General features: G+C 42.5%; 1 protein-coding gene across 1 annotated transcript in view; it reads left to right on the top strand.

The window, feature by feature from the left end:
- USP34 (ubiquitin specific peptidase 34) overlaps positions 1 to 21,876 on the top strand; it is a 120,981-nt gene that overhangs the window by 86,716 nt on the left and 12,389 nt on the right. Inside the window, exons 45-68 of the mRNA XM_072986991.2 lie at positions 1,156 to 1,302; positions 1,392 to 1,448; positions 1,570 to 1,647; positions 3,182 to 3,276; positions 4,234 to 4,406; positions 5,352 to 5,505; positions 5,957 to 6,035; positions 7,098 to 7,151; positions 7,268 to 7,363; positions 8,165 to 8,229; positions 8,349 to 8,424; positions 8,520 to 8,567; positions 9,324 to 9,389; positions 10,627 to 10,707; positions 12,551 to 12,636; positions 13,009 to 13,177; positions 13,419 to 13,493; positions 14,172 to 14,323; positions 15,323 to 15,371; positions 15,462 to 15,566; positions 15,669 to 15,713; positions 17,090 to 17,194; positions 19,146 to 19,293; positions 20,166 to 20,800. Coding sequence (XP_072843092.2) covers positions 1,156 to 1,302; positions 1,392 to 1,448; positions 1,570 to 1,647; positions 3,182 to 3,276; positions 4,234 to 4,406; positions 5,352 to 5,505; positions 5,957 to 6,035; positions 7,098 to 7,151; positions 7,268 to 7,363; positions 8,165 to 8,229; positions 8,349 to 8,424; positions 8,520 to 8,567; positions 9,324 to 9,389; positions 10,627 to 10,707; positions 12,551 to 12,636; positions 13,009 to 13,177; positions 13,419 to 13,493; positions 14,172 to 14,323; positions 15,323 to 15,371; positions 15,462 to 15,566; positions 15,669 to 15,713; positions 17,090 to 17,194; positions 19,146 to 19,293; positions 20,166 to 20,800 — 2,838 coding nt within the window. The remainder of the gene's footprint in view (positions 1 to 1,155; positions 1,303 to 1,391; positions 1,449 to 1,569; positions 1,648 to 3,181; positions 3,277 to 4,233; positions 4,407 to 5,351; positions 5,506 to 5,956; positions 6,036 to 7,097; positions 7,152 to 7,267; positions 7,364 to 8,164; positions 8,230 to 8,348; positions 8,425 to 8,519; positions 8,568 to 9,323; positions 9,390 to 10,626; positions 10,708 to 12,550; positions 12,637 to 13,008; positions 13,178 to 13,418; positions 13,494 to 14,171; positions 14,324 to 15,322; positions 15,372 to 15,461; positions 15,567 to 15,668; positions 15,714 to 17,089; positions 17,195 to 19,145; positions 19,294 to 20,165; positions 20,801 to 21,876) is intronic.

Below are 21,876 nucleotides of genomic sequence, written 5' to 3' on the forward strand. Positions count from 1 at the left end.
TCAGCCTCACATAAAGCCTACTGGGTAACCCTAACTTCAGCTTCACTCTATTTTATTTTATTTCTCTACTGCTTTATTTAGTGTCATTTCCACTACCCTGGGTAGTTTCCAACCATGAAATAAACATCACTCAACCACACCTCACCCAACCCCCAAATATAAAATATAAGAAGAATTATACACCTCAACACTCAAGATGGCAGCAACGAACAAAATACAGATTACAAAATATCACCAAAAATAAGACTGAGTGATAAGAACTAATGAAGGAAGGATTTCTAAAGGGAGGATGTCCTGAAATGCCTCCCTTGAAAAGCAATGTTTTAATGTGCTAGGAATATGTTGGCAGACTTCTAGTGAGTTTGTTTGAACCCCATCCAAAATGTTGGCTTTACGTAGCTCAATTGTAGCAGCATCTTTCTAAATAAGGGTGGGCAAGGATGCAGGTTGTTGCTGAGCTGCAAATTGAATAGCCCCGAGTAGCATAGACATGGGTGCAGAACGCTGGGAGTTGTAGTTAAGCAGCAGTTAGCCCATCCCTAGACTACATCGCCCGATCGCCTAAAGAGTCAGTCTATAAAAAGTGCCTTCTGTGATCGCCTTGAACCCTTTCGACCAGAAAGAAATGAATAGTAGCTGTAGATGCCACTCTTAAGTAAAATACAGTGGTGCCTCGCTAGACGATGATAATCCGTTCCACTGAAATCGCTGTTTAGCAAAATCATTGTCTAGCGAAAAGCATTTCCCCATTGGAATGCATTGAAACCTGTTTAATGCGTTCCAATGGGGAAGAATCGTCGTTGTCTAGCGAAGATCGGCTGTAGTAAAGCCACTTTGTGAACCGCCGATCAGCTGTTTAAATCGCTGTTTTGCGAAGCTTAGGTCCCGAAAACACTTGTTTTGTGAGCGCAGAGGAAGCTGTCAAAATCGTCATCTAGCGAAAATCGGTTTGCGAAGCAGGGACCAAACATTGTCCAGTGCAATTCCCCCATAGGAATCACTGTTTTGTGAATCACTATAGCAATCGCAAAAAGTCAACTTCTAGCGAAAAAACTGTCGTGCGGGGTAACTGTCTAGCGAGGCACCACTGTAATTGTGTGTATCATTGGTTTTAAGTTTGAAAAGTTAATTGCTTCTGTCTGTGTTTACACAAAGGAAAGTGAATGCAAAGCATATAATCCAAGGCCTTTTTGCAAAACCTATACCATGGATAAGCAGCCCCTTAACACCGGTGAACAAAAAGATATGACAGAATTCTTTACGGATCTGATAACAAAAATTGAAGAAATGTCTCCAGAATTGGTAAGTTTTCTGTAAATGATACTGAAAAATGACCATCCCTTATTTTTTTTCTGAACTTAACTGAAATATATTACTATATTATTCCACAGAAGAATACAGTAAAAAGTTTATTTGGAGGTGTTATCACAAACAACGTTGTTTCTTTGGTGAGTTGATATTTGTGCTCGTTTCTCCCCAGCCCTACAAAGCTACCCTGTTTCTTTGAAAGTAGTGGGATTAAGTTCATTGATACCAGTTACTGTTTATTGGTTGACATCTCTCATTTAGGACTGTGAACATGTCAGCCAGACAGCTGAAGAGTTCTACACCGTGAGGTGCCAGGTCGCAGATATGAAGAATATTTATGTAAGTATATATACATTGACAGTGAGCACTGCAGACCTTTGTTGAGTAAATATTCAAATCATTGGTCCCTCTAGCCCCATATTGTCTGATTTGAATGGTAGTAACTTTCCAGGATCTCAGCTGAAGTATTTCCCAGTACCTGTAGTGCTCTACCCCAGAACAATTAACCTATCCCCGTAAATAATAAAAAATATAACACACCCTCTTGTGCTGCTGTGCCAGCATTGCAGGAATGGCATCACCAGCATTAGTTTTCTGCTAATTAAAGAGCTCCTTTTTGTGTTTCGCCGCGTGTGTGACTTGTGTGCAATGAGACAAAGTTGCACATAACCTGAAATTGAAAAAGGAGCTCTTTAAATAGTGGCAACCTGCTGCTGCCAGTGATGTAATTCTACCTTTTCTGGTAGAACTGTGCAAAAAGATACCAGACTTCAATTAATCACATGACAAGAGATAAGGGCTTATAGCTCTTGTCAGCGTGTCAGTCTCTTCTCCTGAAATACAACACCCAGTATTTAGGTTTCAGTGCTTTGGTTCTTGATGGAGAGGTGGGGCATGTTCTTCTTCGAGGAGGGGGTGAAGCAACTTCAGGAGGGAGGCAGGAGTGAGATATTTGTATAAAGAAAGAATCTTCAGCGATTCTGACAATTTTCCAGAATAAATAGTGTTCCTAGGATTTCTCAAGTAACGTGGGTTTTTAAAAAGTGTTTTACAATATTTGTTTTGTTTTTAAATTATAAATTATGATTTGCTTTTTGTTAAAGGGAGGAGAGTTGGAGGGTGATAAAGGGGCTGGGAAGAGGTGTAAAAGTTTCTCAAAAATAAAACAGGTGTGATGCCAGTACGTTCCAAAAGCCAGAATCCTGAACAATTTGCAGTTGATTTATTTGCAATCATCCTTGCTCAGAGAGTGTACACTCAGAGCTTGAGACTGCACTTGGTTTCTTGTGCAACACTCAAGTCCAGTCAGTGGGCCTACTCTGGTAATAAAGGTAAAGGTTCCCCTTGACATTTAGTCCAGTCGTGTCTGACTCTAGGGGACGGTGCTCATCCCCGTCTCCAAGCCGTAGAGCCAGTGTTTGTCCATAGACAGTTTTTCCTTGGTCACGTGGCCAGCGTGACTAGACACGGAACGCCGTTACCCTCCCAACAAGGTGATACCTATTTATCTACTCACATTTTTACATGCTTTCAAACTGCACTTACTATAAATATATCTCTGTGATGACAGGAAGTCAAAAGTGCTGGCTTAAACTGGCTGGAATCCTGTTGCTTAGCATAGTAAGGTGCAGTAGGCCCACTGAATCAAGAAGTTCTTTTGATTCAGCAGGCCTTCTCTAGTTGCATCTTACTACCTTAAGCAACAGTATTTCAGCCGATGTGTTCTCCTCCCTTGTAGAAAGCCCATGTATTGCTCATGTACTGCTCATCTCTCATTTGGTGAAAATGCTTAATTTCTTAAACAAGTTGGATTCATTGTTGTCTTCAACGGGTGTTTAAATAAATCTTTCTTTTTTTAATATATTGTTTATAGGAATCCCTCGATGAAGTTACTATCAAAGATACACTGGAAGGCGACAACATGTACACCTGTTCTCACTGTGGAAAGAAAGTACGAGCTGAGAAAAGGTATGATTTGGGGCGGGGAGGTGGGATTAGAACTTGTTTATAAAGGTAGCAGTTTACATAAATATCCGTACCAGGAATAGAGGTACTGGCTGGCTGTTAGCTATTAAGACATTTTTGTTGTTTTGATGCTGACATAAAAATCCTAAGTTTCAAGATACCTAGCGGGCCATGCTTGTGTGTTCCTCCTTAATCCCCGATAAACTCAATGGGGTCCTTATTGGTTTTTCTATAACCAACGACACACAGTTAATGGACATTCTAAGAAGTCATCTCCTCCTGCAGCACCCTCTGCTTGTGGTTTGAGCTGCTGAAATTGTGCCATGCCAGTTGAAAATGTACTTTTAAAAAGTAAATTCCTCGGCTCATGATTATGATGTCTTGTTGTTTTTGATGATGTTGCTCATTGTGTTTTTAAATGATAATTTTGCCACTAGCTGAAACCTTGTTGCTTAATATAGTAAGTTTGAACTGGAGTAGCACAATCAGTGGAATTTAGGAGAGAGTTGACGCGCCAAAGCCCCACTGATTCAATGAACCTACTATAGTTGTTATGCTAAGCAACAGGATTACATCCGTTGTCTTACTCTTTACGTCACATATGCATTTTGATGTGGACTGGATTTAGTTAAAAAGGTAAATAAAGCTAATCTGCGCAAAATTTTAATATGCACAAATTTGGCTTTTTTGGATTGCTACTCCTAGAATTTTCTCCAGGTGGCATAGCCGTCTAGCAAATTCTTAAGAGTTGTAATCCAGAAGCACAAATTGGCATGCCGCTCATTTGAGCCATTTAGTGATTTTCTTACATCAAGTAATGTGTAAGTGCTGTCGATGAATAGTAAATGCTTGCGCAATACATGAGTAACTTTTTTTTTTCTGGGACAAAAGGTTGCTCCCAAATGCCAGCCCTTAAAAGAGGCCATCTCCGCAGGAATTTTACCGTTGTTTTGTCTTTAGGGCTTGTTTTAAGAAATTGCCCCGGATCTTAAGCTTCAATACAATGAGATACACTTTCAACATGGTCACCATGATGAAGGAAAAAGTCAACACGCACTTCTCATTTCCCTTACGGCTGGACATGACTCCTTACACTGAGGATTTTCTCATGGGAAAAAGCGACAGGAAGGAAGGTAACTGATTTCAGCTTCTTTTCAGAGTTTTCTGAGGTCTGGGTCACCTGGAGAAAGGCAGCAATAAAAAAGCTCCGTTCACTGCATGTGCTGCCTTGCCTGAAGAGGAAAAACACCTGCCTCAGAGACTGGCCAACACTTCCTTTGCTCACTAAAACTCACTTACTATCTAATTTTTTTTAAATGAGGCTTTTCTTTTCCTTTGGGAACAGTGGGAACTGGCAGGGGAAAGGAAAGGCACCAACTTGCTTTCTCTTACCATTTTGTGCATGTTCAGTGCATGTTTCTCTTACCGTTTTGTGCATGTTCAGTGCATATTTTGTGCATGTTCAGGAGTCGTCTGCCATTCATAACACACAACCAGTTCTGCTGAGATTCCGTCCACAAAGCTTTCATGTGCTTTATCTCACAGATGGGGGGGCTGATTGGACTCTTGGTATAGCGCATAAGACACATGCCGTAATTGTACTGTCTTTGCCTCCCATGTGCCTCAAATGTTCCCAGGTATGTGGCAGAACAGTAGATCTCTTATGCTGACTTGGGACTTTGGTCCATCTAGCAAAGCATGGACAATAGTTGACGGGTAGCGCTGGCTTTCCAAGGTTTCTTCTCTAGTTCCATCTGCCTGGAGATGTCAGGGACTGAACCTACAAGTTCCTTACTGAATGCATTCTTGAAGGCTTTCACGGCCGGGATCCGAAGGTTGTTGTAGGTTTTTCAGGCTGTTTGGCCATGTTCCAAAGATTGTTCTTCCTACAGCTACAGATACTCAACTATCCCACAGACTACACCAGAGCACAGACAGAGTTCTAACTCCTGTCCTCTGAAAATGCCCGCCACAGAGACTGGAGAAACGTTAGGAAGTAAAGCCTCCAGAATGCAGCCAAACAGCCCAAAAAACCTACAACAACCATCCTAACTGAATGTTATTATATTCTGTTTAAGGTTTCAGAGATGACAGTGACAGTTCAAAGGAAACCAGGAGCTATGAGTACGATTTGATTGGTGTAACGGTACACACTGGGACAGCAGATGGGGGACACTACTACAGTTTTATCCGGGACATTGTCAACCCTCATGCTTACAGAAACAACAAGTGGTGAGTAGCGGGCATTTTAATTTTTTTAATTGTGATTTGGAGGCAGAGTGCAGTAAATATTTTGCCAGTTCAGGTATACCAGCAAATAATCGTTAGACCCTAAATTCAGAAAAGAAATTTAGAAAGTAGGTAAAAGAGTAAATCTGTATCCATAAAGGAAGATAAGAATCCTGGATTGATAGATGATGGTTTAATCCTGGAATAAACTTGTTCCGTGTTTTTAAATTCAGTTTTCACAATTCTTTTCTTAACACGACAGACACCTAGTCAGCCATGACTTCCATAGTGTTTGACTAAAGTGTACTTTAATTAGGAGTGAAGTTCACTTTTTCCTTGCAGTCTCACAGCAAAATTCAGGACTTTGATGGACAACATCCACATTGCTGTCAGTAGAGGAAAACTTTGGCTTATAAATCAATTTGATGCCTGAGTGATGCTTTGTGTTTTCTAGGTATCTTTTCAACGATGCTGAAGTAAAACCATTTGATTCTGCTCAACTGGCTTCAGAATGTTTTGGTGGAGAAATGACAGTGAGTTGTAATGCCTTCCTGCCTTCTTCCCCTCCATCCATCCATCCATCCATCCATCCATCCATCCATCCATCCATCCATCCATCCATCCATCCATCCATCCATCCATCCAAATGTAAAAGTAAAAGCCCCATTTTGTCACAGCTTCTATTAAATATTTTCATTGGATTTATTAGTATCTTGGTACATTTGCAACACTTTACTCTTTCACAGAACTCTCTCAGTCTATAAGTAAGAAGCAGAAATGGACTTGAACAACTTAGGAAAATGCGAAGTGCTGCTCAGGTCCCTTGGCGAACTGGACTTGTAAGCCTCAAGCCATTGTGAATCTCTCAGAGCTTGCTTCTACAAAACTGAAAACTGAGATTCCAGTTCACAATTGCAGAGTGCCTTCCCAGGACTAGAATCGTACTAATTAGGTACAGTTAGGCTAGTCAGTTAGTATCTCATGAATGCAGGCAGTAATTTATTTATTTAAAAAAATAACAAAACAAAAAATATATTGCACAACAAAATTTTACATGGTGCAATAGGACACATTCTTCTTTTCAAATAATTTATATGGTCATATGAGTGCTCAGCTGGAAAAATCAAACATAATTCCATAAAGAAGACCTGTATCACTTCTGTGCTAGTAGGCGGGCATACATAGAGTTGGTTCTTGCACAGCTATAATAATAATAATAATAATAATAATAATAATAATAATAATAATAATTAATAATTAATAATTAATAATTAATAATTAATAATAATTAATAATATAAAAAAGTAGTAGAACACCCCCTCCCCAGTCTTCTGGATCAGCATTCACTTATCCAGTGCCTATAAATATTAAATAAAACCCCACAGAAATATGTATAAATACGTATTTCCACAATGTATTTACAAGAACTGGCCAGTAGAAGGAGCCAGAGACAATGCTATGGGTAGCATTCACTACTTCCTCATTTTCCAGCATCTGGGATAATGCTGGAGGGTTGGAACCGGCCCCCTGAATACTACAGTTCTAACTCTACTGATAGAAATAACTCCTTATTTTTTTCACCTTTTTCTTGACAGACAAAAACATACGATTCTGTCACGGACAAGTTCATGGATTTCTCCTTCGAAAAGGTACTCCATTTCTCCCTCCCCCCGTTTCAATACAGAGAGTAAGTGTGTATCAATCTCGCTGTCCCCTCCTTCTGTTTTGAAATAATGTTGTTGGGTTGTCGTTTTGCTTTCTGCAGACCCACAGTGCGTATATGCTTTTTTATAAACGGATGGAGCCAGAAGAAGAAAACGGCAAAGAATACAAATTTGATGTTTCGTCTGAGTTACTAGAGGTACGTGTGGCAGTCGAACACAAGGGTGCGAAAAGAACCTAGTTCAAATTATCTTCATCCTTTTGTTTCCCATTTTCAAATTTTTTGTACACTACGGCCGTACTCTGATCCCTTTCAATGCATAGCTGCCCTAATATGTGCATTGCCAGCCATTTGCCAGTGTGACTTGATATCTACCTTCTGTGTTTGCTCTTGCAGAGTAACAAAAGAGTGTGGAGTCAGCTCAGTGGCCAATACTGTTTCCTGGTGGCCAGGGCTTGAGTCTGTGTTCCCCTATTGGTCACTTTTCATAACACTGAGCATCCTCAGGGTGCCTGTATTCTGAGGAAAACAAAATAATATTTCATATTTTTTCCAGTAAATTAAAATAACGAATTAAGCATTGATACTCTTTCGTGATTCTCAAGCTACAAATACTGGACCTAAGGTGCTGAAAGATAGTGTGAAAGTAGCAACAGCATAGGAATTGTGATTTCAGAAAATGAGCAGCCCGGAAATTCACGAATTTTGAAGAAACATGTCCTGTTCTTAACCCTCTGTCTAATGACCCTCTAGGACGGTGCGCTGTTAATGCATCTCGCATACACAGTTTGATCCTTAGGATCGCCCTATAATTGGGACTAACTTCCAATTCTCTGGAAACTTCCAGACAGAAGAAGAAATTTTGAAACGATGTGCTTAATGTGAAAACTGTTGGTGTAAACCTTACCAACCAACCACTCAGTTTTTCATGTTCTCCTGAAAAAGTAAAAAACAAAACAAAACTCTGTACATATATATTTTTTTCCTCTTCCTCTTCAGTGGATATGGCATGATAACATGCAATTTCTACAAGATAAGAATATTTTTGAGCATACCTATTTTGGGTAAGAATCACTTTTGACTTATACATCTGATTGGGGGGGGGTTGTTTTAAAATACATATATATATCACCAAGGTTATAAAATCCATTTTAAATAATTATGTGTATCTGTCGGACCTTAGATTCATGTGGCAGTTGTGCAGTAGCATCCCCAGCACCTTACCTGATCCGAAAGCGGTGTCTCTGATGACAGCCAAGGTAGAATTCCTGCCTATTCCTAATTTTATGACCTTCAAGATTGTCAGCATCTATCTATTCATGGTCGTCTGTGACGGTTAATTATTGTTTTACAGCTGAGCACTTCTTTTGTCCTGGAAACTTTCATTCACTCGAAAGAAAAGGTAAGTTGCTTTGCCTCTTGTATCTCATTCGTAATGTTTCTTAAGGTGTGTCATTACCTTTTTTAGTGGATTGAGAGAAATGTAGCTGAAATTTACAATGGGATTTCAGTCCCCACTTCGGTGTGAGGAAGAATCCAACAGCAAATCTCCCCTTCTCTCACAGGAAGCAAAAAATGTTTTGTTTTGGTGCTGGAGGTCTCAGATCTTTGCCCACTCCATGATCTTCACCAAAGAGGATGTATTACAGTTTTCTCTGGACCTTTTCTCAGACAAAATCTGTTTTCTTTGGATTTACTGCCACCATTTTAATTTTTGGTTTAAACTCTCCAACTCAAACTGTAATTTTTTTGAACTGGTTGATTATAGAACCCTTTCAAATATGACAGCTAAAGCTGGTTGTGAAGTACCCCTTTCCTGTTCTGAGAAAGGGCCATCTTCCTCTTAGACCTCCTGCAAATTAGCCTGTAGAAATTAATTATTCTATGAGCCACCACGGAGGAATACTCGGTGTTGCTTTCAGGCCAGAGAGCCCTAGGTCTTTCCAGCGTTTGAAACGACCCCTTTTATAAAATAAAACACTGTCCTTCCCAGAACTAATCGTTTTGGGGAGAAGGTGGACTTGAGCCAAGACCTTGCAAGACTGCTGTTGCATCATATTTGCTTTTTCAAACTGCAGTACTGTAGGGGGGTAGCGGGAGGGTGTCGCTCAACATTGGCAACATTCATGCTACACTTGGAATTTTCTGTTCTCTTTAGCCAACAATGCTTCAGTGGATTGAGCTGTTGACCAAGCAGTTCAACAACAGTCAAGCTGCTTGTGAGGTAAGGCAGAAAATACGAATTCTCAGGAGTTAGATGTAGAGGAAACTTGTTGGTGTTGTGTGAATATGGGTTTATTATTATTGTATGCGGGGAAGAGGATTCCTTGGAATTCTGCAGAACATGCAAAAATCAAATAAATAAATAATAAATAAATAATAATAGCCAAGTTAAAAAGAAACCCAGAGCACAGAGTGCTGTCCTCTGAAAATGCCGGCCACAGAGACTGGTGAACCGTTAGGAAGAACAACCTTCAGAACAAGGCCAAAGAGCCCGAAAAACCCACAACAACCAATAAAAAGAAACTTGCTTGTGTTTTTATTTTTTAGTGTAGGTACAGTCTCCTGCTACTCTTGGAACAATTGTTTTTATATCACTTGCTCTTGAGGGAATAGATACGGCACATACAAAGAAAGAATGGCCTCCTTCTCATATTTATTTTTTAAAAGCACCCCACAGAGCTTATTGTCTCCATTTTTTAAAGAGAGATTGCTTTATCACACAATAGAGTAAAAGGAAGGGGTTTTTGAAGAACACTCAGATAAGGCAGAACTTTTGTCAAAAAGAGAAGGTGGACAGTCTGAACAGCTGAGACATGTGGGCCTGAGAAATACTGCACACATTTTCTGATATGTTGCTTTGGGGCAATAGTTTGTTATCATAAAATCATGGCGTTGGAAATGGCCTGTCAGACCATGGAGCCCAACCCCCTGCTCGAGGCAGGAATCCAAGTCCAAGCGGATCTGACAGCCGGTGGTGCCATTTTCCCCTGAATATTTTTTTCTAAAAATAATACAGATTCACCAGTTTGTCTAGGTTTTTTCCTTGGAGTTAATGTCTTTTTTTCACAACGAAGATGGAAGCTTTATTATATCAGGCTTCAAGCTGGTCTGCATAATTCAAACCACAAAGCCTGTTGCATAGGGATTCCTAAAAACACACACCAGTGTTCAGATTTTGAATCACAAGTGTTTACATGGCAGCAGAATGTCAGGGGGAGGGATCAGCTGTTAAGCAAGAAGATCACATAAGAAATTATTTTATTCATTACAGAGGACTGTGCATCAGACAGGTTACTGTAAGTTCTGTGTCTGTCAGAAGCCCTACCCTTTGGCCATATGGGTAGACATGTGTCGTGTTTCTTTAATTAGTGGTAACAGCATACACTCTGATTGATAGCAGGGTAGTAAAGGCTGCCCTCGTGCAGAGTAAGACATGAATTTATGTGTATTTTTTGCAGTGGTTTCTGGATCGTATGGCTGATGATGACTGGTGGCCCATGCAGATTCTAATAAAATGCCCCAATCAGATTGTTAGGCAGGTAAGAGAAAAATGACCGTAATATTTTGACATTTAAAACTTCGTTTTTATTTGGTAGTTGGTCTTCCTTCATGTGGCCACTAATTCCTCTTCTTTAATAGAGAGTTTCCAGAGGTACCAAGCTCTGGGCTGTTCTCTCTGCCTTGCACTAGTAGGCAGTTCAATTCATGGAGTGTATTTTAGCCATTAAAACTGAAAATGATCCATTGTAGCATCTTCACTTTGGCTGCACAAGTATTCTTTGCAGACATGTCAGCGTACAGTAAGAATTAAAAGAATGCAGCAAAATCACTCAGCCACGTGTCATGGCAGACTGCAGACTAGTGGTGAAATATGCACATCGTATGTGGGAGCTCATAGGTCCAGCACTGGTCTTTTCCATATGAAGTTAAGGGAGAAGCTGCCTGGACAGAGGGACCAAGATTCTGACTCAGTGGCTGAAATCCAGTTGGAAGAGGCTTGATAGCATAAAAGCTGATGATGTCAAATTAATTAGGGATAAGTTTCATATCCCCCTTTTCAGCTGAGACTGTGGGAACAAGAGAACACAATGAACGTAGGTTCTGTGTATTGTGGGGAATAATCATTGGCAATAATAGGTGCTGGTTCTTAGTGGTAGATGTCTGATGACATTGGGGACCTGGTGGCAAAAGAGCCATAGAATTTGTGCATTTGTGCTGTTTGAACACAGAGCAGTCCATCTGTAGGTTCACAGCACAAGGTTAGTTTGTGTCGCACTCACTGCGTTGTTTTGGTGATTATCAACACCACAGGAATAGTTCCACTACACTTGTTATTGTCAGTTTTGAAATCAGTTCATATTGTCCTAGTCCAAAGTTTCCCAGGTCTTCCTGGACTACAATTCCCAGAAGCTTTAACCACCAGCTATGCTGGCTGGGATTTCTGGGAGTCACAGTCCAAGAACACATGGGTCACCCAGGGTTGGGAAACCACTGTCTTGGACAATGGCTGTCTTTTTTTTCCACCTGCCATTCTTCACGGCAGAAAGAGGATCAAAAGGAGAGAACCCATAACGGCCGAAACGGCAGCTTCCTCAGTTGTCCTTTTAATGTCGCTTTCTTTAACAACGGGATTGTTTTCTTTAACAATAAGATTGGAAAACTAGAGGTGTAACAATTTCGAACAAATTCTTTGAAATCGTTAGATACATGATAGAAAGACAACATATCAGTAGTTAGTTGTCTTGGAACAGTTGAATTGTTCATAACGAAGGTTCCGCCCAGAGTGGTCGACCAGACCAGATGGGCGGGATATAAATCAAATAAATAAATTCCTTTTACTCCGGCGTTTGCATTATTTTTAACAAACCAGTACATTTTCCTCTGTTTTCGTCTGCACACCATGTGTGTCCAATAGACAAGTTTTAGAGCAGTGGTCCCGAACCTTTTCCAATCGGTTGGGGGGGGGGTGGCGCACCCACAGGGGGGCAGAGCTTGGGCACATTCATGCGCACGTCACACTCGGGGAGGGGCTCGTGTGCATGCGCACAGCACATTTGCAGGGGGTGGAACACGCTCTCGCTCATGTGCGTGATGGCGCTTGTGGGGGGGGTAGGAGATCTGTGTCCACGGCCCCGTCCTAGGTGGGCCGCGGACGGTCGCAGATCAGGGTTTGGGGACTTCTGTTTTAGAGTATACATAAAAAAAACCAGAGGTGTAACAATTTCAAATTCTTTGAAATTGTTAGATACATGATAGACAGCGTATCAGTATTTGAGTCATGACTGAAGTTTTGAACCAAGCTGTCTTAGAATACTGATTTTGTGCTGACATGATTTCTGTGTAGCCCCCAAGCAAATTCACGCTCTGGCTTTGACTTTACAGATGTTCCAGCGCCTGTGCATTCATGTGATCCAGCGGCTACGTCCAGTTCATGCGCATCTTTATCTGCAGCCTGGAATAGAAGACTGGTAAAATATTAGTACCAGATAGAGCGTGCTCTTTAAATTTCAAAGACTGTTTCAGAAGTTTGTTTGATAATCATAAACTTAAAAGAATTGACCATTTCCATCCTAAATTTTCAGTTTCAATCTAAACAATTCTGCTGAGAAAGTTTCAGAAGGGTTTACTTCTGGAGCAATCACACCCTGTGCATTTTTACTCAGAAGCACGAGCTTTTTAATTCAGTGGGACTTAATGGCGAGTTAATTGTATGTAGGAGTGCAGGCTTTTCTGTTGTGCATACTATGGTAAAGATGCATAAATTCAGCTTGCTCTGAGATCATTTTGACTGCAGTAACCTAAATATACACTGAATGATGCCAATTGAAATGTGTTTTCAGTTCGGATGACATGGATGGCCCTGTGGAAGATATTGGTAGTCGCTCATGTGTAACACGCTTTGTGAAGACGCTGCTGTCGATTATGGAACACGGTGTCAAACCTCACAGTAAACATCTGACAGAGTACTTCGCCTTTCTTTATGAATTTGCCAAAATGGGAGAAGAGGAAGTGAGTGCCGTTTTGATCATTTCAGTTCTGTACAATTCTGCAGTTTGTATTCAGAAATAGAACAGGCTACAGGGCTGGTCTGCTGTCTGTTTCAGACTTCTGTGATTTTTCTTGAACTATACATTTTAAGTACACGTCTGTTCTGATAATTGTGTTTGTTGTAAAGCTGCCCTGAGAGGAAAGTGTGAAGTAAATCTATGAATCATATTGCTCACATATTCTAATGTTCAACTGTTTCCAGAGCCAGTTCTTGCTATCGCTGCAAGCCATATCAACAATGGTGCATTTCTACATGGGAACCAAAGGACCTGAAAATGTAAGTTTCATAGCAGCCTTGTTAGACAAGTATATTTTTCCTTCTGAGATCAAACAGTGTTTAGTTTCCCCTATCTAATGCTTATTGCAGATATGTTTAGCCTTGAGAAAAAAAGACCGAGGGGTGATATGATAGCACTTTTCAAAGATTTGAAAGGCTGTCATACAGAGAAAGGGCAGGATCTGTTTTCAATCATTCCTGTGTGAAGAACACACAACAATGGGCTCAAGTTAAAGGAAGCCAGATTTTGGTTGAATTATCAGGAAAAACCTCCTAACTGTTAGAGCAGTACGAACGTGGAACCAGTGACCTCGAGAGGTGGCGAGTGCTCCAACATTGGAGGCATTCAAGAAAAACTTAGATAATCACCTGACAGATCTGCTTTGATTGTATTCCTGCATTGAGCAAGGGGGTGGACTTGATGGCCTTGTAGGCCTCTTCCAACTTCACTTTTCAGTGATCATGCGTCACGTGCGTTTCCCTGATACCGAAGAGATTTCACACAGATTATCTCCATCATTATTATCCCTGTGGGTATTACCAGCCCTCATTTTGCTGAAGTGGTTAAGGAGAGCATGGCTTGTCCAAGTAGCTTACAGGAGCGTTCGTGCCTGTGTTTGCCCTCAGCTGTTGTGGAAATTGGGCCGTAAGAGATTTGTCTCCCTTCTTGTTCTTCAGCCACAAGTGGAGGTGTTGTCAGAGGAAGAAGGAGAGGAGGAGGAGGAGGAGGAAGACATTCTGTCTTTAGCAGAAGAAAAATACAGACCAGCTGCACTTGAGAAGATGATTGCTCTGATAGCCCTGTTGGTTGAACAGTCTCGCTCAGAAAGGTAAGAGGTGCCCTCCACAAGGACTATTCCAGCTTCTTCCTTGCTTTAAACAAATCAAATAAGAGTTGTGCATTTAGCGAAGCAGGTCATGCTTGCCTCTTAAAGCACCTTTACGACCCACCGGGAGAGAGAGCTGGTCAGGGAAGCGCTCTTGCAGACTTTGCCCAGAATAGCAGAGAGGCACACCCCCCCTTTACTGTCTTCTTTATTTGTCACATTTGTATCCTGCCTTCTGTCCTGTGAGCTGAAGGAAATATACTTGGTTCTCCTGCCCCTACTTGATTTTCACAATAACCCTGTGAGGTAGGCTGGGCTGAAATAAGTGACTGGCCACTAAGGCAAGTAGATTAGCTTTTTGAGAGACTGTGTGTCAGCACTCTGAACTGAGAGTAAACAGAAGCCATGTAAGTGTTGCATGGCACTTCTCTCCTTGCAACCCAAATATTCTCACCCTCCCTGTTTCAAAATATCAGAATGTGCTTGTCAATTTTTTTTTTGCCTTGGAGGTTCTGAGCCTCGTGCAGCGGTTAAATTGCCATACTGCAGCAAAAACTGCTCACAACCTGGGTTCAGTCTCAAGGTTCACTCAGCCTTCCAGCCTTCTGAGGTCAATAAACTGAATTACCCAGCCTGCTGGGGGCGGCAATGTGTAGCCTACGTAATTAAATTGTAAACCACCCAGAGAGTGCTTTAAATGCCATGGTGTGGTATGTGAGCAGCGCTCTTTGCTTTTGCTTTGATTAAATTCTGGAAGGAAAAACCCTCCTCACTGGTTCAGTGACTCCCACCTACTGACAGACAGAGGCCAAAGGTGTCCCCACCACTCTTGCCATGGCTCTCTAGAGTGTCCTGTCTGTCTTTTGGTCCATTGCGGCCAACTTCCTGTAAATGCAGCTTCATAGGGATCAATCGCTGCGGGAAAGCCAGTCACCGAAAGCAGCTCCTTTTTTCTAGGCTAGTTGATCACTAAAATGAACATTTCTTGTTTGTCTGTTTTAGGCACTTGACGTTATCCCAAAACGACATGGCAGCTTTAACAGGAGGCAAGGTAATAAACCTAGATATGAAAAATGCAGCTGTTTTAAAACATACATTTATTGAGAAGCCTGCTGTAGTAACATGTCCGGATTCGTTCCAGGGCTTTCCTTTCTTGTTTCAACATATCCGGGATGGTATCAACGTCAGGCAGACCTGCAATCTTATTTTCAGCCTTTGTCGATACAACAACAGGCTGGCCGAACACGTAGGTATCAGCTGCTGTCGAATCTCTTGATCCCAAGAACTTCAAAGAGGAAAAGTATCACTCCATTTGCATCTAAGCAAAGTTCTTGTTTCCTTTTCACAGATTGTATCCATGCTTTTCACTTCAATAGCCAAGCTGACTCCAGAGGTATGTAGAAATATGTTGGACTAGCAGTCAAAATGTTCATATTCTTCAGAATTGTTTATGATGATTATTATTTAATGCATTTTTCAAGATGAGGATTGTACTTCCTTTCACGGGCCCATCTTGTAAGCTGTTGCATCCTTTTTTGGTCCACCACAGGCGTGCACACAATGCCCATCTTTGCACTGAGGCCATCATTCTTGCACTGGTGTCAAGCATCTTGTCCATACCTTGGTGCTTGCACTTGTGTGCTCAAACTTTTTCCTGGCCAAAGGTGAAAATTGTCTATCCAGGACTTTAGCTAGCTGGAAAAAGGGGCAGGGGAGAGATAATTAAAGTTTGCACATTGGATTGTTCCAGCATTCATTCCGTCCGTCATTCTGTATGTATGTGGTATTTTCTCGTTGTTGCTCTGAGCTTTCATTATATATTTTCGGCTCCTCTTTAATAACAGCCCTTTACTTGAACATCCAGTGGTAGCATTGCTGCCTGAGGATGATTTCATGCTATAGAGAAGAGCCACCTGTTCACCAGAGCCTCACTGGGGTGACATTTATGAGGCTAGCACTTAGTGTTGTGTGGTCCATTGCTCAGGGAGCTGAGAAGTGATAAAATAAATACCTTTTGGTAATAGTAGCCATGGTACTTTTGCCTTCTTCCACTCCTAAAAGTGAGTGACTCTAGTTTAAAGTAATTTATAGTCAGAAAGAGCTTCCTCTGCCTGGAGAGCCACAGGCTGTCCATGTAGGCAATACTGGGCTAGATGGAGAAATGCACAGGTGTGAGGATGGTATAAAAGTACCAGTGGAAGACCAGGATTTCACCACATCAAGAAGGTGAAACTAGAGAGAGTTCTACCGCTGGGGGCTGGTGTCTCTTACAGCTCTTGTGAAAAATGGCTGGAGTGGTCTTAGGTGGGAAGAAATATGAGAGAGGAATGAAATGGTTTCTGGGACTAATGGTGAGTAACCAAGCCTGTGCTGGAGGAGATTGGAAGCAGGGCAGTGTCCACCTTCCTTGCCTGATAGCACATGAGTCCCAATCTCACTCATTCTGCTGTTGATGAATAGCACCCTCCATCTGGTTGTCCTTGTGCAAGATGTGCAGGCAGGCTCTCCTGTTGATTGGAGAAGGGCCACTCCCGTGGGCCAGCTCAGCTGAGGATCACACCGTATGCATCTTTCTATAATTCATAGCATGCTTTGTATTAGCTGCAGAATATCAGCCTTGCGGCTGTTTTGATTTATATAAAAGCCATGGACAGGTTGAGTCCATCATGGATTAAAAGTTGGTCGTCAGGCTTGTCTGTGATTTCTTGAAAGATTTGTATTCAGTGTGTGTCAAATATCCTTTTCTGTATTTTATTTCACTCGCTGCAGGCAGCCAATCCATTTTTCAAGTTGCTCACCATGCTCATGGAGTTTGCCGGTGGGCCACCCGGGATGCCCCCCTTTGCTTCTTACATTCTGCAGCGGATATGGGAGGTAATGTATGCAAAGTTTAAGCACAGATTGATTCCCTTGGCTCTTGATTGCCTTTCTCTGCCCTCTCATCCAAGCTTTTGAGAGACGGTCGCCTTCAGGATGAAAGATGGGCAACGTGTGCCCTTAGGAAACCCCCCAGCGAGGTTTCCCAGCAGCTTTGCCTCTCCCCAAAACTTGAAACAAATTTCATTCCTAAAATCCCCTTGTGTTCCATTTATTACAAGGTTTGTGGTATTTGTCTTCATTTTTCCCCCCTTGCTCCTCATATTGCAGAAATTAAGACTTAAGTTCTTAAATAACTTAAATTTAGAAAAAATAGTACCATCCTTTTTCTGGTCCTGGTCTGCTGCTCTCTTGCTAGTGTAGGATATATTTACGGTTTTGCTTGTACAGTCTGAGTCTTTTGTATTTTAAAATTCCAAAAATTATTGATTTATTTACACTGCCCCATTAGGGTAAGACACTATTTCGGGCAGTTAACAAACAATAAAGTTAAAGAGAAATGATAGTAAATCAAACAATGAAAATAATAAAATAAAGAACAAATCAAATCAATTGAAAACATCACAAACCAAGACAATGGGGGGCATTTCCATGAATGGGGCGGGCAAGGCAAGTGGCAGATTCACATGAGGTTGCCATCAAAGGCCTCTGTAAAGAGCAGCACCTTTAGCAACCTCAAGGAAGGTAGCTTGACCAAGAAAGAGTGCCAGCTTGCCGGTGCCACAATCAAGAAGGCCCGACTTGTACTGGATGTTTTCCTGGCTTCCTTTGGTGTGGGGAAATCCCCAGGGAACCGCCACTGGGGCCAGCCCAGCAGCAGTTGCATTAAAACCAGGGAGAGATCTCTGATAAAGAAAGACAGACTGCAGTCTTTAGTTATGAAGCATATCACCGGTGAAGAAGATGTCTGCCTTCTTCTTCCCCCAGACATGTCTTTTTATTAAGTACCATCATTAGCATTTTTTAGCATAAAGATAAGATTTTAGCCAAAGAGACATTGAGAAACTTATCTTATCTACACATTCCATACATGCGCAGAGAGAAAATCATAGAACAATGCTTGATTATGCTAAGCACCACGGGTGTATCCCTTAATAGCCACAAGATGGAACCCTAGACCAAAACTTCCCACTAAAAAGTTCCCACACTTTGGTGTGGCAATCTGGAGCACGGTCTCAGAGGATCAGGTGGCATGGGTAAATGATCTTAGGGAATGACGTTCCCACAGGTAACAGGGTCCCAAAACCATGAAGGGCTTTGCAGATAAGCACCAAAACCTTGAACATAGTATAATTTCATATTCTAAGGAATTTATCAATTAAGTGATTTGTATTGCTAAATCAATACAAGGTTGATGTAAAAGTAAGTATCGGATCTATTCAGTCAACCTCCCCCCCCCCCAGATTTCAGTTTGTCCTCCCAAAAAGGTGGGTGAGGAATACTTCTCAGAACGTTCATTTCTAGTGTTGAAGGCTGTTGGTTGATTTCGTTGTGCCCCTTATATGATGGCTGGTTGCATTCGGAGGGAGGAACCTGTTTCTGGCTGCACAGTTCTCCAATGCTTCTGTGGGTCCTGAACATGAGCAGGAATCTATGAACAGTCATCTTAATGTCTTCTTTAAAAAGAACATGCTTTTTAAAGAAGTAATAATTGCACCACTTGTCAATCAGCCAAGTTATTATTGTTAGATCATTAGTGGCTTTAGTTATGTATGTTAGGTATGTATGAATAAAATAAAATAAAGTAAAAAAAGAATCAACCAGGTGGCCATTGTTGTTACTACATTCATGCAGAAAGTTCACTGTCATGCATGGTGTCATGCATGGTTTTTAATAGAGAGCCCCAGAAATTCAGAGAAGGGCTCTCTAGAAAGCCTCCCAGTTTGCAGGGGTTGACATAATCTTTTGTGCCAACGTTTTCATTTTCTCATTTTTTTTTAAAAAAAAGGTGATTGAATACAACCCTTCTCAGTGCCTGGACTGGCTAGCGGTGCAGACGCCTCGAAATAAACTTGCCCACAGCTGGGTACTGCAGAACATGGAGAACTGGGTGGAACGCTTTCTTCTGGCTCATAATTACCCCAGAGTGAGAACCTGTAAGTTGTTGCGCGAGAGAAAAACAGCCTCTTTTGGTTTGGACTTCTGAGGGATGTCAGTTGGTGCCCCAGCAACTCCGTATAGACTGGATTGTGTCAGAGGGCAAGGATGTCTCCCAGCCTGTGGCTGAGGCACCCCGATTCTCTCTGATGCTTTTGGGTCTCTGGTGAAACATCTCCTCCTGTCATTTTATATGGGGACTGGGCTCCGTTGTAGATGCGGAAAGAGGAGCTGGAGCAAAATCCCCTCAGCCAAGGTTGGAACATTCTTTTTTAAGAAGACCTAATTGCACCCCTCGTTACTTCGAATCAGCCAGGTGGCCTTTATTGTTACTGCATTGATGGAGAAAGTTCACTGTGTTGTACAATACGAATGCCATGCATGGTTTTAAATAGAAAGCCCCAGAAATTCAAAAGGAAGGGCTGTCTAGTTCCTTTTAATGGTCAGTTCTGATACTGGTCTGTGACATATTTCATCCAAATATGAAAGGGTGCTTCTCTTGAAACCTAGGATTCATGAGACTTAAGTTGGAAGAACTCTTATTTAAAATGCCTTTGAAGAGGCCGTTTAAAAGTAAAGCAACTGAGTACGTAACTTGTAGCTAGTCCCTTCCAAGCTCTGGTCTTGAGGTGAGGGGTTGGCTTTCAGTGCAGAGGGGACTTCCAGAAGGAAGTGGCCACAGGGTGGCAAGGGAGATTCACCACTAAATCCCAGCTCTTTGCAGGCCAGATCAGGCCTTTAAGCCAGGGATGCTCCCCACCTCCCTCCCCAAGCTCTTAACAAGAAGCACTGTTTCTGGTTTAAAAATTGGAACGGGCACAGGATGGAAGCACTGGCCCAGTTCCTTCACCTGCCTGTCCCTCCTTTGCAGCTGCAGCCTACCTTCTGGTCTCCCTCATTCCAAGCAACTCGTTCCGGCAGATGTTCCGATCGACCCGCTCCCTGCACATCCCCACTCGTGACCTCCCCCTGAGCCCCGACACGACCGTCGTCCTGCACCAGGTCTACAACGTTCTCCTCGGGTTGCTCTCGCGAGCGAAGCTCTACGTCGATGCTGCTGTTCACGGAACTACGAAGCTGGTGCCCTACTTCAGTTTTATGACATACTGTTTGATTTCCAAGACAGAAAAACTCATGTTTTCCACCTACTTCATGGATTTATGGAACCTGTTCCAGCCAAAGCTTTCGGAGCCTGCGATCGCCACTAACCACAACAAGCAGGCCCTGCTCTCCTTCTGGTACAACGTCTGTGTCGATTGCCCCGAGAATGTGCGCCTTATCGTGCAGAACCCCGTGGTGACCAAGAACATTGCCTTCAATTATATCCTGGCGGACCATGATGACCAGGATGTGGTGCTTTTTAACCGCGGGATGCTGCCTGCCTACTACGGCATTCTGCGGCTATGCTGTGAGCAGTCCCCTGCCTTCACCAGGCAGCTGGCTTCTCATCAGAATATCCAGTGGGCCTTTAAGAATCTCACGCCACACGCCAGCCAGTATCCTGGGGTAAGTCCATAGCCACAGAAAGAAGCGGTAGAGAAGGCACTCAGAATTCTGGACTGGCCAGCATTAGGAGTGTCATTTTAAGAAGAAACTTTTAAGAGGTAGATGATGAATTAGAGCTAGAGATGGACAAGAAACTAACAACAACAAAAACCTGATGAACCAGGCTGGTTCCACAACCCAGTTCGGGGAATCCCTTTTGCTGAAGCAAAAAGATATGCCAACCTTTTTTCCATGGCGTTTCATTTGCTTCGGCAGGCAGGAAAGCCTGGTTTGCTGAAGCAAAGGGGCTTCCTTGGAAAATAGTTGGTGAGCGCATGTGCAGAGGCAGCCACCCAGTAACTCCATGGACTGTGGCGATGGCACCAGCGGCAAGTAGGCTGGGTGGCATCGGCAGGGAAGCAGAGATGGGCCCGAACCAGCACAAACCGTTTTCTGGTTGCCATTTTCCTGGTTCGTGCCATCTCTAATTGGAGCTAATGTGGTGTGGCAAGGTACAGTCGATGAGTAGGAAGCCAAGGCCTGAAGCCCTGGTCTTCTGCAAAACTCACTTGTCTCTCAGCAAGGCTGTTCTCTCAGAGGAGCTGTAAGGACAAAGCAGGGAAGAGAGAAACTGTCCTCGCACCATCAGGCCTTAAGCTCGTTGGGGGAAGGATAGGGTATACAGGGGTGCCTCGCATTACGACATTAATTCGTTCCAGCGAAATCGCTGTAGAACGAAAACGTAAAGCAATTTTAAAAAGCCCATAGAAACGCATTAAAACCCGGTTAATGTGTTCCTATGGGCTGGAAACTCACCGTCCAGCGAAGATCCTCCATAGTGCGGCCATTTTCCCTGCCTGTGCAGCGAGGAATCCATCCCAGAAAACAGCAGGCGGCCATTTTGTTTACCCGGCAGCCATTTTGAAACCACGATCAGCTGTTAAAAAATCATCGCTTTGCGAGAATCGGTTCCCGAAGCAGGGAACCGATCATCGCAAAGCGAAATTCCCCCATAGGGAATATCGTTTTGCGATCACAAAAACATCGACGTCAAGCGGTTTCATCATTAAACGGAGCGCCCGTCTTGCGGGGCACCA

The sequence above is a fragment of the Pogona vitticeps genome, chromosome 1, assembly GCF_051106095.1.
Source record: "Pogona vitticeps strain Pit_001003342236 chromosome 1, PviZW2.1, whole genome shotgun sequence".
NCBI lineage: Eukaryota > Metazoa > Chordata > Lepidosauria > Squamata > Agamidae > Pogona > Pogona vitticeps.